This window comes from Schistocerca americana, chromosome X (assembly GCF_021461395.2).
Source record: "Schistocerca americana isolate TAMUIC-IGC-003095 chromosome X, iqSchAmer2.1, whole genome shotgun sequence".
In the NCBI taxonomy this organism is placed as follows: Eukaryota; Metazoa; Arthropoda; class Insecta; order Orthoptera; family Acrididae; genus Schistocerca; species Schistocerca americana.
The window spans coordinates 714692416-714709720 of NC_060130.1; the positions used below are offsets into that span (position 1 = coordinate 714692416).

The 17305-nt window shown below is 37.4% G+C and overlaps 1 protein-coding gene across 1 annotated transcript in view; it reads right to left on the reverse strand.

Moving 5' to 3' along the window:
• Positions 1-17305, reverse strand: part of LOC124555732 (early endosome antigen 1-like) — a 207129-nt gene that overhangs the window by 70458 nt on the left and 119366 nt on the right. The window contains exon 6 of the mRNA XM_047129754.1: positions 15056-15238. Within this exon, the coding sequence (XP_046985710.1) occupies positions 15056-15238 (183 nt within the window). The remainder of the gene's footprint in view (positions 1-15055; positions 15239-17305) is intronic.

A 17305-nucleotide genomic window follows, 5' to 3' on the forward strand; every position in this document is an offset into this window, starting at 1 on the left:
TTCAATACTTCCTCATTAGTTATACGATCTACCCATCTAATCTTCAGCATTTTTCTGTAGCACCACATTTCGAAAGCTTCTATTCTCTTCTTGTCCAAACTAGTTATCATCCATGTTTCACTTCCATACATGGCTACGCTCCATACAAATATTTTCAGAAACGACTGCCTGACACTTAAATCTATACTCGATGTTAACAAATTTCTCTTCTCCAGAAATGCTTTCCTTGCCATTGCCAGTCTACATTTGATATCCTCTCTACTTCGACCATCATCAGTTATTTTGCTCCCCAAATAGCAAACCTCCTTTACTACTGTAAGTGTCTCATTTCCTAATCTAATTCCCTCAGCATCACCCGACTTAATTCCAATACATTCCATTATCCTTGTTTTGCTTTTGTTGATGTTCATCTTATACCCTCCTTTCAAGACACTGTCCACTCCGTTCAACTGCTCTTCCAAGTCCTTTGCTGTCTCTGACAGAATTACAATGTCATCGGCGAACCTCAAAGTTTTCATTTCTCCTCCATGAATTTTAATACCTACTCTGAATTTTTCTTTTGTTTCCTTCACTGCTTGCTCAATATACATACTGAATAACATCGGGGATAGGCTACAACCCTGTCTCACTCCCTTCCCAACCACTGCTTCCCTTTCATGTCCCTCGGCCCTTATAACTGCCATCTGGTTTCTGTACAAATTGTAAATAGCCTTTCGCTCCCTGTATTTTACCCCTGCCACCTTCAGAATTTGAAAGAGTGTATTCCAGTCAACATTGTCAAAAGCTTTCTCTAAGTCTACAAATGCTAGAAACGTAGGTTTGCCTTTCCTTAATCTAGCTTCTAAGATAAGTCGTAGGGTCAGTATTGCCTCACATGTTCCAATATATCTACGGAATCCAAACTGATCTTCCCCGAGGTCGGCTTCTACCAGTTTTTCCAAACATCAGTAAAGAATTCGCGTTAGTATTTTGCATCCGTGACTTATTAAACTGATAGTTTGGTAATTTTCACATCTGTCAGCACCTGCTTTCTTTGGGATTGGAATTATTATGTTCTTCTTGAAGTCTGAGGGTATTTTGCCTGTCTCATACATGTTGCTCACCAGATGGTAGAGTTTTGTCAGCAATGGCTCTCCCAAGGCTGTCAGAAGTTCTAATGGAATGTTGTCTACTCCCGGGACCTCATTTCGACACAGGTCTTTCAGTGCTCTGTCAAACTCTTCACGCAGTATCGTATCTCCAATTTCATCTTCATCTACATCCTCTTCCATTTCCATAAAATTGTTCTCAAGTACATTGCCCTTGTATAGACTATCTACATACTCATTCCACCTTTCTGTTTTCCCTTCTTTGCTTAGAACTGGGTTTCCATCTGAGCTCTTGATATTCATACAAGTGGTTCTCTTTTCTCCAAAGGTCTCTTTAATTTTCCTGTAGGCAGTATATATCTTACCCCTAGTGAGAAAAGCCTCTACATCCTTACTTTTGTCCTCTAGCCATCCCTGCTTAGCCACTTTGCACTTCCTGTTGATCTCATTTTTGAGACGTTTGTATTCCTTTCTGCCTGCTTCATTTAATGCATTTTTATATTTTTTTCCTTTCATCAATTAAATTCAATATTTCTTCTGTTACCCACGGATTTCTACTAGCCCTAATTTCTACTTTACCTACTAGATCCTCTGCTGCCTTCACTATTTCATCCCTCAAATCTACCCATTCTTCTTCTACTGTATTTCTTTCCCCTATTACTGTTAATTGTTCCCTTATGCTCTCCCTGAAACTCTGTACAACCTCTGGTTCTTTCAGTTTATCCAGGTCCCATCTCCTTAAATTCCCACCTTTTTGCAGTTTCTTCAGTTATAATCTACAGTTCATAACCAATAGATTGTGGTCAGAGTCCACACCTGCCCCTGGAAATGTCTTACAATTTAAAACCTGGTTCCTAAATCTCTGTCTTACCATTATATAATCTATCTGAAAGCTGTCAGTATCTCCAGGCTTCTTCCATGTATACAACCTTCTTTTATGATTCTTGAAGTAATAAATTAATCAAAACACTGAGAATTTTAGGAGATTATTCAAAGACATAAACTGGATAGATGTTTACAATACCCCTGACTCAAATGAAAAATACAAAGCTTTCATTAATAAAGTTAATTTGTAATTTGAAAATTTTTTTTCTCGTACGGTAACTCAGCTCAAACAGAAGTCTAAAAATAAACCATCGATTACACAAGAAACAACAGTATCAAGTGGAATGAAAAGGAAATTGTATCTACCATCTAGGAACAGCTCTGGTGTTAGCACTGTAATGCATTAGAAAGAATACTGCAAAATATTGAAGCAAGTAATCCAGAAATCTAAGCAGCTTTATTATGAGAAAAAGATAATTACATCAGGCAATTAAATGAAAACTACATGGAATACAGTGAAGACAGAGACAGATGGGTCCAGAATGGAAGATGAACTGATAGCTCTAAAAATAAATGAGACATTGGTAACAAGTGCATGTAGTGTTGCAAATCTCTTAAACAAGTACATTTTTCTGTTACTGACAGCTTGACGTTATCAGATTCAGTAAACAGTGCAACAGAATATTTGAGACCAATCTCTACAAATAACTCAAGTAAAATGGAAATGATGCTCACTTCTCCCAAAGAAGTAGTAGCCATCGAAACATCCTTAAAATCAGAATATTCTAGAGGTTATGAAAACATATTTACAAATTTAAACAAAGAGTGTTCATTTGAGTTGAGATCTATCTTAAGTTATTTGTGTGATCAGTCTCTTCTCAGTGGAATATCAACAATATATGAAAATGACACAGTGCTACTTTCAAAGACTCTTGACATGTCACAGAAAATGCCAGTAGCGTCTACTAGTTTTCCTACATTGGAGTGGAACATTTCCAGACCGGCTAAAATATGTCTGACGTTACACCTCTTTACAAGAAGGGGGAGAAAGAGATACCATCAAGCAATTTCACTTTTGCTGACTTTTTCAAAAATATTTGAAAAGGTTGTGTTCAAGTGATTTCTTAAGCCTCCAACTGCAAACAAAATATTGTCCATGTGACAGTTTAGGATCCTTAAGGGTTATGATACATAGAAGGCTATTTGCATGTACAGTGAGAATGTACTTCATTCATTAGATAACAAATTAGAGGCTACTGGCATTTTCTGTGACCTGTGGAAAACCTTTGACTGTGTGAATCACAACGTTCTGTTAAGTAAATTAGAATTTTATGGTGTCACTGGCAGTGCTGCAAAATAGTTTGACTCTTACCTAACTAACAGGAAACAAAGGGTATCATTCCAAAATACCCATGGAATAAGCAATAAGTCTTCATCTGATTGGGAATTAATTATATGTGGTGTCCCTCAAGGTTCCGGACCATTGCTTTTTCTTGTGTACATTAGTGACCTCTTATGTGTTACACTGCCAGGCGCTAAGTCTGCTTTGTTTGCAGATGATACAAACATTGTGATAAACAGCAGGTCAAGTAGAGATGTAGAAACGGCAAATAATCAAATTTTCACTGACATTAATAAATGGTTCAAAGCTAATTAACTGTCATTTAACTTTGAAAAGACCCACTATTTGCATTTCAGAATTTGTAAGAAATTTTCTTCCAGCATGGGTATAACATATGAAGACATGCAGATAGAACAGGTTTACAGCGTTAAAGTTCTGGGATTACAACTCAATAACAAATTCACTTGGGAATGGCGTACCATAGAATTGGTGAAGTGCCTGAATATGTCCGTATTTACAATGCAAATTATGTCAGATGTAGGAGGTATAAACATAAAAAATTGCATACTTTGCTTACTTTCATTCTATTATGTCATATGGGATCATATTTTGGCGTAACTCATCAATCTGCGTATGGGTTTTTAGAGTGCAAAAGCATGTAATAAGACTTATTTGTGGTGTAAATTCAAGAAGATCATGTAGAAAACTGTTGAAGGAACTAGGTATTCTGATCACTGCTTCTCTGGATATTTATTCCTTAATGAAATTTGTTGCAAATAATATGTCTCTATTTCCAACCAGTAGTTCAATACACAGTATGAATACTAGGAATAAGAACACCATACATAAAGACCTACAATCACTTACTTTGGTCCGTAAAGAGGTCCAATATTCAGAAACACACAAGTTGAATACATTGGCAGAAACCATTAAAAACTTGGTTTTAAACAAAGCATAGTTTAAACAGGGTTTGAAAGACTTTTTGATAGGAAACTCATCCTACTCAATAGATGAATATCTTAACAAAGACTGCTAGATGAGCTTAAGTAAAATGTTGGTTACATTTCAGTTTTGACATCACTTGGTCACAACAGTCAAGATAGGGGTATTATATGTATGATAAATTTATTAAAAGTGCACAACAATGTTTCATTTTAACAGTGTATTAATTCTGTAAATATAAGCAATTCCAGTTTACTATTATGTATACACATATTTTGACACTCTCCTGACAAATGATCAGGGAAGTGAGTATTATATTCAAATGATCTATGTATTTTATGTTATACTTTCTGACATGTTCCACACCCATAAGAATCATCTCATTTTTGGGTCTGTAGAATGAGAACTGAATCTAATGTAAATCAAAAAATTGTTGGAAGTCCCCTGCAGGAATACTGAGTCATGCTGCCTCCATAGCTGTCCATAACTGCAAAAGTGTTGCCAGTGCAGGAAGTTGTGCATGAACTGACCTCTCAATTATGTCCCATAAATATTGGATGGGACTCATGTCGGGCAATCTAGGTGGCCAGTTCATTTGCTTGAATAGTTAAGAATGTTCTTCAAATCAGTCACGGACAATAGTGGTATTGTGACGTGACATCATCGTTTGGGAACAGGAAGTCCATGAATGGCTGCAAATGGCCTCCAAGTAGCCATTTACAGTCAATGACTGGTTCACTTGGACCAGAGGACTCGGTCCATATTTGAGCACTATCGTCGCCTCTTACCCACTGAAACTGGGACTCATCTGACCATGTCATGGTTTTCCAGTCATCTAGGATACAAGCAATATGTTCACGTGCCCAGGAGAGGTGCTGAAGGCGATGTCATTCTGTTATCAAAGGAACTTGTGTCGGTCATCAGCTGCCACAGCCCATTAAAGCCAAATTTCGCCACACTGTCCTAATGGATATGTCCGTCGTACATTCCGCATTGATTTCTGCAGTGTTGCTTGTCTGTTAGCGCTGACAACTCTATGCAAACACTCCTGCTCACGGTCATTGAGGCAAAGCCAGCGACCACTGCATTGTCCGTAGTGATTCCTGAAATTTGGTATTCTTAGCACACTCTTGACACTGTGGATCTAGGAATACTGAATTCCCTAATAATTTCTGAAATGAAATGTCCCAAGAGTCTAGCTCCAACTACTATTTCACGTTAAAAGTCTCTTAATTCCTGTTGTGTGGCCATAATCGTGTCGGAAATGTTTTCATGTGAATCACTTGATTACAAATGACAGTTCTGCCAATGCACTGCCCTTTTATACATTGTGTATGCAATACTACCACCATCTGTATAAGTACATATTGCTATCTCATGGCTTTTGTCACCTCAGTGTATATTACCTTAAAATCATGGTACTCATTCATAATTTAAAAAAAGAAATTGTTATTAGAAACATAGTGTTGAGTAAACAAGTTCATGCACTGTGTCACGGCTAAAATTATCCTGGGCTTTATCAACAACCAAGTTGTCACTTTGCTCATATGCAAAACGATTATGTCAACTGCGGGTAATTTCTGTAAAGTCATTCTAGTATTTTATGGATGTTGATTGTTGCATGAAATGCCAGTTGAGCAAAACCAAGCCTTGGCCCATATGTCCTGCTCACATACGGTTTGACACGCCATGGCCAGCCTTGCTTTAAACTGATCACTTCCATTTCCAAATCTCTAGTGACAGAGGTGGCTGATGGTTTGGTCTCAAATGATCGCATCTCTATTTGATTGCACTTTGACTTGTCTTTGTAATAACTCTTCCTTTTGGGAAGAAATAGGGGGAAGATCCAATACTGAGTACAACAATCATTGTAGGTGAGATCTTTATTTTAAGGGATTTTGGCATCACAATGTCAGCATCTGAAGTCCTCAAAACTGGTTCTCTGCAGGCGTCAGCTTAGTGGAAAGTGTAACTTGGGATGTGTGTGACTGAGTTTGCATGGTTTAAATAATGTCTTTGCTTCAGCATACAGTACATGTTTTGTGTCAATTATTTCTTGCATTTTCTTTTCTTCTGTATTTTCTGGACACCCTACACTTCAAATCAGATGTTAGTTGAAGCAGTCAACACATGCCAGTGAGAATGTGCATCCTACAGTCATTCACAAGCTACTTGGTCACAGTATCCACAAGTAGCATTTGCACTGTATGCAACTGCAGCGTGTCCAAATCTTTGATGACTGAAGCATCACAACGGATTTAGTACATATAAATGGACATTTTAGCATATGAAATTATTTTTAATGTGATAGGGTAAAACCTGAGGGTTGAACATTAAAAGTAATGCAGGCGTTTTTTCAAGGTTATTCTTCAGGCTCTTCCTTATGTTCTGCACATATGTACCACACCTTTGCTGCTCTCTCCTTTTATAGAGTTATGAGTTCTTCATTTAACAGTTCCTTACATGACAACACTCCATTGTTGGTGTTTTGAGTTTTATGCAGTTAAGCTACAATGGGATATTCATGAAGTTTATCAGATTTCAGTAGATTTGTTGCTTGTCCACAACTGGCAGTTTCAATCAACTACATGTTAGTTTAGAACCTCAAACTCTGGGCTTCTTACCAAAAATGTGCCCCCTCCCCTTTCATAAAAACATTTTGACATGACTATGTCCTATTACTGTAACTGTCCCTTATTTCTGTATATGTGTACAGGAGAGCTACTCTCACAAGTTTTGTTGGGTTGGGTGCAAGTGCTCACCAGTGGCCCACTGGCTCAACTGTGAGTGTTATTTTTGAAATTACTGCTTTCCACTTAAGTCCTACAAGCAGCTAGGTAACTAAGAGTCCAGTCAAACAGTGCCCACTTGCCTCAGTAAGCCTTATTTAACTGAGGTGCTACAGTTGTCCCTGGGGTTGCCCATTATCGACTGTTTTGTCTCATTCCATGAACACAGAGCACACCTTGATATTGAGTGTTTGGATTTTTTTTTTTTTTTTCTTTCTTCAATTGAGATTTGTCCTGTCCTCATGATCCAGATGGTTGAGCCAAGATCCATATTCCCTGTAATACATCGTGTACCACCATCATACCAAATGATTACAGAGGACTGATGGTGTTCACCAGTTACCAGTTCGGGAGAGAGAGGTTCACCAAATGCGAATTCTGTCACTGAAGACAAAGTTCCATGACATGCTTGCTATTAGGCAGGTGCCAGGAGGCATGAGTAGTTCATCAAATGCCATGTACATGACACGCATTACCCCTCTAGAAAATACAGATCTGATAGAATGACTAACTATGGTGAAGTTCCTATACAGTCCAAGGAAAGAAAAAAAAAAATCTTTTGAAATCAAACATAGATTCAATAATCAATGGCCCAAAGAAACCAGTTGGAGCCTATTTTCTCATTTTTGAAAAATTTCAATTAGACATCAACTTAGTTCCAATATACATACACATACATTTACATCTAGTAGGATTTGCAACTAAGCAGAGTATTTATTGACAGTTAGACTGTATTACGTTATCTTGAAGGGCGTTATCTACAGGCGCAGAAATGGGAAAGTATGACAAGATCAATGCCATCCATCAAATACAATACCAGTTTGGGGTATAACATCAGTCATAACTTTAGACCATTTGCACGCAATATATATCTGTCTAAATGAAGTGGTGTCAGGAGAACACCACAAGAGTCCCATGATTGACTACTGGATTAGAATGTGCAGCATTAGTCTTTTATTATAAGGTTAATGAGACAAGTTTGTCTTGCCACTAAAACTTTTAGGTGTAACAATGTATGGGGGTTACAAGATGGAATGATCAGAGCACTTCAGCAAGGTAATGCAACTGACAGGTGTTAGTTCATTGGAAAGATACACATAAACTGCAGTTGATGCGCCTTTAAAATTCCTGAATGACTATGCAGAATCACAGTTCAAGTATGAGGGGCAGAAAGGTCATTACCTGAATGGACTGGCAGTGAATATCGATCATATATAAACAATTGAAGCACAGCTGGTCATTTTTGTCACAAAAAATGTTGACAGACTGTCTAAGGAGTGTTGTGATTATCTCATGAAAAGCTACTTACAACGTTTCAATAACAGGTTTTCAGCGAGGAATGAAGAAATATCCTGCAGCACCCTACATAGTGCTCTGGTAGGGATCATGCACATAAAATTAAATTCCAACTTGCCCTGAGGTATATAATCATTCTTTCCATGCTCCATCTGTGAATGAAATGTGAACAATACTTAAGATAAGGTATAATGTAAAAGACCATCTGCCAGACACTTTGCAGTGATTCGCAAAGAGTAGATTTACATACACCTCACAGCTTGATGAAATGCTTCAATCTTTCACTTGTTTTTTGAAATCAGTGTCATATTGCTTAGTAGCTCTCCTACATAAATGTCTTGATCAAAACGTCTGGGGAGACAGAATACTGGAAAATATCCAAACCAGTACTTAGAATTAAAATAACTTTTACTTACCAGTAAATTACATTTTGTACTCACAACTGCTGGTTGAAAACTGCTATCTACATTCTGACTAACATGAGCTTATGATATAGCTAAAACTTCTCACTGTCTGTTAAGATTAGTGTGGAGTTTATTATTTGTGGAAGTAATTTATTGAATAGCTGTAATTTTTCTATTGGTACCTATTTTTTGAATCTTCTTAAAACTGGAAATGAGAACAGAAGACAATGCAAAGACTAAACACCTAACATTTAAAAAGTGAAATGTGGATAAGATGGTATAATAGTCTTTCAAGAAGGGCAAAACAATGAAAGCCATGGCATAAATGTATTCAGCTCATGGTGCATGGGAACAATATCTGCAAAGTAGAAGAATCACAGAGTACAAACAGATAACATACCAGCAATAAATATTCTATGCAAGATACACAGCAGAAAAATTAGGATTTACACCAGGGTCATTAGAGACCAAGAACAGTCACGAATTGGAGGAAGGTCAGGGAAGGAAATTAGTTGTATGCTTTACGGTATATTGATAATTTTTACTTATGGACCGTCTGACAGCAACTGAATAAAACACAATTCTAGTGCCATATGCGTTTCGCCTTTATTTTCTGCAAGGCATCATCAGTGGCCTGGAATATGTACATATGTTAGCTATTTTATTTACATTTTTGTCACTGTGCCTACAGGTTATAAACAGTTCTGGTGGTTGGTATTTCCTATTAAGTAGTAATGTTTTGAACTGTACTTACAGGTTGCGTGGACAATTTTTACATATTATGCTCCTGTTGCATTTTTGGTGTTGTTCTTCTTCTTATGAATGTCAATTTGCGGTTTTTTCCACATTCCACAGCACTATGCACTGAACGCTTGTTTTAATGCAATGTTTTGGTTTCTGTTGCCGACTGTCAAATGTTTTTGCCAAAGATCGAATGTTATTGGCAAACTTATGAGTGTAACTATTGAAGTATCTGTGGTCTGTTCGTGTATGCATTTGTGTGTGTGTGTGTGTGTGTGTGTGTGTGTGTGTGTGTGTGTGTGTGTGTGTCCAGATGGTGTGGGGAAGAGTTGTTTTGTTTTATGTTATCATTTCCTTTATTAAGTGTAGTAGGGAGCCTGTGCTGATGTGTGTTTGTTCATTTATCACATGTTTGTTTTCTGCTGTGGCTTTCTGGATGTGGAAGTTTTCTTGCGTTTGTATAAGATGTTTGTCATGGTTGCTTATTCTCATTATTTTCATTTCCTATTCCATGTTTGTATGATGATGGTTGTAGTGTTTTAAATGCTCTGCAAATGTGGAATTGTTTGTTTCATACTTCCAACATCTGATATGTTCTTTGTATCTTGTTTCAAAATTCCTGCATGTCATGCCTATGTATACTGCATCACAACTTTAACATTCAAGTTTATATATTCCTATATTCCTGATTGTTGGAATTTGTCCCACTTGGTAGCTGGCTGGCTTAGGTGTTATTGAAGGGTTTGCCCACTCTTATATGCTATTTTGAAGCCCTGTCTCTTTAGGATGTTTGCAACTGTGTGTGTTAGTTTGTGTGTGTAGGTCATGGTGTACCATCTGGTTCTTTTCTGTATGGTGGTGTCATTGTGTGTGTTTGTTGAGTGTGTTTGTAAGTTTTCAGCTTGTGAGTTCTTTTGTATTCTGGAAATGTTGTGTTTGTTTTTTATGTGTGTTTTTATTTTCTGATCGAGCCTGTGTACCACATGTGTGTCATACCCGTTGTTCCTAGCTATTTGTATACAAAAACTGAAGTCAGATCCAACTACACGATTCCAGGCAAATGTGAAATAAACACTGAAAAACATTGAACACACACTCACAGACAAACAGAAATACTACTTAACACAGAAAAACCCACAAGCACCAACACTCCGCAGTCAACCGAAAGTACATAAAAACAGAATGCCAATGAGAGCTGTTATCAACTTCAAGAAAGCCCCAACATACCGCATAGCCAAACACTTCCAAAAGTTAGTTACAAAACACTATGAAGTAGAAAACAACAGAACAGTGATAAACACAGGAAACCTAATAGAAAATATACAGAACATACAGGTACCACACACAGCATCACTGATTTCATTCGATATAGAAAATATGTATACCTCCATCCCTATCACAGAAACAATAGAAATCATAGAACAAAATCTCTCATCCCACAGCAACCTCACCACAGACGCAATAAAAGAAATAACAGATATGCTCAGACTGACAACTGAACAAAGCTACTTTCAGTTTGAGAAAGAATATTATCTACAAACTGATGGACTGCCCATGGGATCCCCAATATCAGGTACACTAGCAAACATTTTCATCATTCACCTAGAAAATCAGATATTTGAAAAGATAACCACAAATGAAAGTTTCAAAATCATATATTGGTACAGATACGTGGATGACATTATTTGTCTGGTAGATGAGCCAAGTGAAAAAAATAGATGAACTCCATTCAGAAATAAACAAAGCTCATCAGAACATAAAATTCACACTTGAAAAAGAAAATCAAATAAATTTTCTTGACATTACAATTAAAAAAGATAATGACAAACATACATTTAACATCTTTAGAAAACCAACAGCCACAGACACAATAATACATTTCACATCCTACCACCCCCACAGCCAGAAACTTGCAGCACTAAGGCACATGTTACATAGATTAAACAGAATCCCACTCAGCAAGAGAAACTATGAACAAGAAATGAGTGCAATCATACAAATAGCTAGGAACAACAGGTATGGCACACATGTGGTACACAGGCTCAATCAAAAAATAAAAACACAAATAAAAAACAAACACAACATTTCCAGAATACAAAAGAACTCACAAGCTGAAAACTTACAAACACACTCAACAAACACACACAATGACAACACCACACAGAAAAGAACCAGATGGTACACCATGACCTACACACATAAACTAACACACAGAGTTGCAAACATCCTAAAGAGACAGGGCTTCAAAATAGCATATAAGCCTGGGCAAACCCTTCAATCACACCTAAGCCAGCCAGCTACCAAGTGGGACAAATTCTAACAATCAGGAATATAGGAATATATAAACTTGAATGTTAAAGTTGTGATGCAGTATACATAGGCATGACACGCAGGAATTTTGAAACAAGATACAAAGAACATATCAGATGTTGGAAGTATGAAACAAACAATTCCACATTTGCAGAGCATTTAAAACACTACAACCATCATCCTACAAACATGGAACAAGAAATGAAAGTAATGAGAATAAGCAACCATGATAAACATCTTATACAAACGCAAGAAAACTTCCACATCTAGAAAGCCACAGCTGAAAACAAACATGTGATAAATGAACAAACACACATCAGCACAGGCTCCCTACTACACTTAATAAAGGAAATGATAACATAAAACAAAACAACTCTTCCCCACACCATCTGGACACACACACACACACACACACACACACACACACACACACAGAGCAAAAAAAAAATTATACCACACCAAAATACACACACACACACACACACACACACACACACACAAATGCATACACGAACAGACCACAGATACTTCAATAGTTACACTCATAAGTTTGCCAATAACATTCGATCTTTGGCAAAAACATTTGACAGTCGGCAACAGAAACCAAAACATTGCATTAAAACAAGCGTTCAGTGCATAGTGCTGTGGAATGTGGAAAAAACCGCAAATTGGCGTTCATAAGAAGAAGAACAACACCAAAAATGCAACAGGAGCATAATATGTAAAAATTGTCCACGCAACCTGTAAGTACAGTTCAAAACATTACTACTTAATAGGAAATACCAACCACCAGAACTGTTTATAACCTATAGGCACAGTGACAAAAATGTAAATAAAATAGCTAACATATGTACATATTCCAGGCCACTGATGATGCCTTGCAGAAAATAAAGGCGAAACGCGTATGCCACTAAAATTGTGTTTTATTCAGTTGCTGTCAGACGGTCCATAAGTAAAAATTATCAATATACCGTAATATTACACGCAACTGAGGAAGACAGCACTACAAAAGTTGAAGATGTTAGTTGTACGCTTTTTACTGGAACCATCCCAGCATTTGTGGTTAAGAAAAACAACAGAAAACTTAAATCTGGATAAGTGGACAATAGAACAGGATGGAAGAAGGACCTCAGTGTTTAATTCTCTATAAACAGCAAGCACACAAGAGATAGAGCATTTTCTTCATCATAAACACTCAGTGATTTAAAGAATTTGGAATTGTGGTGTGTTTGTGTTGTCTATAAAAGGTTTTACAAGATTAGTACAGTTAAAATGTTCTATATTTCATTGCTAGAGATGCTGAGCAGAGGAGGAGGTGGGTGGGAGTGGAAGGGGAGACATGGGAAGCAACCGTTGGGCTATTTAGAAGGAACACACAGAAATGTTCATCTTGACATCTTATGAGGTTCAAAAACAATGGAGAAGGAGCTATAGGTAACAAACACAGTAAGATGTTGCACCGGTAATAATTTAAGTGAAAAGCCACTGGACTATATTTACTTGAAGGGAGAAGGAAGGTAGATTAGGGTTTAATATCCTGTTGACAATGAGGTCTTTATAGACAGAACACAAGCTCGAAATGTTTCGAAGATAGGACGGGAAATCGGCTGTGCCCTTTCAAGAGAACCATTGTGGCATTTGCCTGGACCAATTCAGGGAAATTGCAGAAAACCTAAATCTGGATGGCTGGATGCAGATTTCAACGTTGTCCTCTCAAATGTGAGTCCAGTGTGCTAACCACTGTGCCACCTTGCTCAGCAAATGGGGTGGGTGGAGAGACGACTAGTTAAGCAACAATGTATTCAGCTCATAGTCCCACCAGATAGGTTTAAGCAAATACATAAATTGCAACAAGAGAAACTGCACAATGTAAAATTGAGAAAAGAAACAAGTGCATCACAGCCAAATTGTACACCGTTACATTAAAAGAAATTTCAGATCCTCAACAATTTAAAATTGAGCACATTATTTTTTTCTCCAGCAATGTAAGTGCAGATTTCAGTTGCAAGCCTATACTTATTTACAGTTCCAAAAATCCATGTATATTTGACAATATCTAAGAATCTATTATTCAAGTATACTGGAAATCCACAGACTTTCCATGGACTGGTTTTAAGATAAGTTTTTATCCACATGTGATGAGGTACCCTCCCACACCTGCAGATCCAGTCATTACCAATCGATTCATTTTTTCCTCTTAAATGAAGGAAACTAATGTTTGAAAAGCCAGGAATGCTGTTATCTATTTTCTATTAACAATAATGGAAGTTAAGCCTCCTGAGGTTAAGTTCTAGGCAGCCTTTGTTGATCCATGATTTTTGCATGATAAATGTTACATTTACATACAAATTCAGTTTATTACAATATTTATTTCTCTATTCTTCCAGAAACAAACACCTTAATTTGTGTGAATAACTATGTTAAATACTGTGAAACTTCATTGCTATGATGTGCCAACCAAGTCTCAGCCAACAAGTTAACATACAGAAGTTGTATAGGCACTTAAAACCACTCAGCCTAGATGGATGGCTGAATTTTTTTAAATCCTAAGAACAGTCAAGAATGGCTTAGAAGTAAAGAACACCAACCACCAAATAGCAGAAGTGTTGAGTTATCAACAGGCGCACACAAAAGAGAAAGAAAATGTGCTAGCATTTGAAATAAATCCTTTGTCACACACACACACACACACACACACACACACACACACACACACACAGATAAAGCTAGCAAGTTTTCTTTCTCTTTCGTGTGTGTCTGTTGACAACTCAATACTTCTGCTGCTCAGTGAGTGGTCTCCTTTATTCCTAAAGTATTTACAGTCTCTCAGAACTTTCCTAACTATGTTCAATAGCAAAAAATATTAGTCAAAAATTTTTAAGGATTCTAAGGCTGCATTAAGCTTCAAAGTTTTTGAAGATCCTCCCTATAGCCATGAAAATTCATTATGTGGCCTTGTCTTCGTTTCCAGACATGAAAGGACAGCAACTGTCCGCAGATGAAAGGTTCCTCAAACTGAAGGGCTAATTAAAGTGGTCAGCTGCCAGAAGATAGTAGAAAAAAAGAAACAAATATTTTTTGAACAGTTTCAAAGAATGAAGTGACCCACTGAGAGCACTGAGAATTAATTTTAGAAGAATTAAACACAAAATGATCTGTGGTGGAAAACTTTCTCAATGTTCTTTGAGTATGGGGACAAAAACATGAAGCCTACAGACACATTATCAAATTTTTTTAATTTTTAAATCATTTATACTTGAGACAAATATTGGTCACTATAATGATATACAACAGACAAAAATATTAAAATAATACTACTCTCTTGTATGAATTGAAGCATCCGTGTTCCACTGCTCTAATTGAGTATACTTGTCTTGTAGATGCTGCAAATCTTTTTGTAGCATGTCTCGCTCCTTTTCTTTCTCTCTAGTCAATTCATCCATCATCCTCTGAACCTGAACAAGTTCTTGCTTTAAAACTGCAGCATCATCAATGCTCTCCCTGTAATCAGAAGGATTTTAGTGAAGTTCAGCTCTTTTGTTATGATGTATTTCTGAACTACTCTTCCACTTTTTTGTATGTTACAGTATTACAATTTATACAGCAAATGTGAGAAATGTTTCAGAATGTAAGTAATATATAAAAAGAAAGTTTGCAAATTACATCTCCCTCCATGGTGTCCAATTTATACTGCATGTCTCATAGTAATTCACTAAATCTCATATAGTTATTATGTTGCACCTCGTGACCTATAATACACTTGCAAAATCTACTTCTGTAACACCCCTTTCAGCCAAAGGTTTTATATAAAACCACTGACCTACATACTTTCTACTTGAATTCTATCCACTTGTTTAACAGTGTTAAAAGAAAAGAACAAAATTGCCTATTGTTAAAGAATTGTGTGTGCAGTTTATTGCAGAAAATGTACGAAAAATAAAACATAAATATAACACAGAAAAAAATGTCATCAGCCAGCAAGATTTGCACATACGACAATTATCTAAAACTCAACCTCCTCTCCTCTCCTCTCCTCTCCCTTGGAGTAGGTAACAGATAGACAGGCATTTTGCCCCCCCCCCCCCCCCCCCACCTCCACACACACACACACACACACACACACACACACACACACACACACACAGAGAGAGAGAGAGAGAGAGAGAGAGAGAGAGAGAGAGAGTGGGCATTCACACAATAAGGTGACAGGACCCTTGCAATGCAATCACAGTGTACACACAACACAATGTAAACACACCTAATATCGTCACCTAGCATCTAAGCAATAGGATGGAACACACAGCTGTCAGTGTTTACAATGTCACAATATGATAACCTATAAACTACTTGCACTAGCTTCCTGCAACAAACACCACTGACATTCTCATCATCCTCATTTGTGCTACTTTAAGGATTTTACTGTCAATAGGCACTGTCTCATTTCAAAATGTGTGTCTGTTATAAACCAATTGCATGCCTATAATTCAATTCTGTGAAAACTGTGTATCAGTAGTGCCTTCCATGTCTGAAATATCTGTGGTGCAAGTGATAGGTGATTCACCCTGTATTCCTATACACAGCACATGATCAAAAGTATCCAGACACCCCTATGTAATGCAGCATTGACAACCAGATGTATATGAGATGTGGACCTGCCAGTATAAAAGGAGGCAGGGAGTACTGTGTTGTCAGCAGAGAAACAGTAGCAGGAGAATGGGTCAGTCAGGAGAGCTCAGTGACTTCAAACATAGACTACTCACAGGATGTGAGTAACCCTTCTAAAGCTGCCTGAGTTGACTGTTGGTAAAGTGATTGTGACATGGAAATGTGAAAGAACAACCACAGCTAAACCTAGATAAACTTCATGTAATGACAGAAAGGGACCATCGAGTATTGCAAATGGTGGTAGCACAAAACCACATGATTTCAGTGGAAGGAATCAGTCTTGAGTTCTAAAGTGCTATTATGAGTCAACCTAGTCCAAAGCCAATACATAGGCACTTAAAAAGAATGGGGTAAAAGGGTCGAGAGCAGCTCCTTATAAACCACACATTTCTCTAGCCAATGCTAAGTGACGCGATCTAAAGAGTGATGCAATTAGACAGTAGATGGCTAGAAACCAGTGATTTGGAGTGATTAATCACGCTATACCCTGTGGCTATCTGACGGAAGGGTTTGGTTTTGCCGACTGCCTGGAGAATGTTACCTTCCAGTATGTGTAGGGCAAATAGTGAAGTATGAGGGAGGTGACGTTATGGTACGTGAGTGTTTCAATGAGTAGTGTGTGGTCCCCTTATTGTGCTTTAAGAAATACTAAATATCGAAAGATATGAACACATTTTACAGCACTGTGTACTGCCCTTAGTAGAGGAACAGTTCAGAGACAATGGTTGTTTATGTCAATATGACAATGTGCCTTGTCATAAAGCAGCATCTGTGAGGCTATAATTTGTGGACAATAACATTCCTGAAATGGGCTGGCCTGTCCCAAGTCCTGATCCGAATGCAATGGAATGTCTTTGGAATGAGTCAGAATGTTCACTTCACTCCAGATCCCAGTACGTCCTA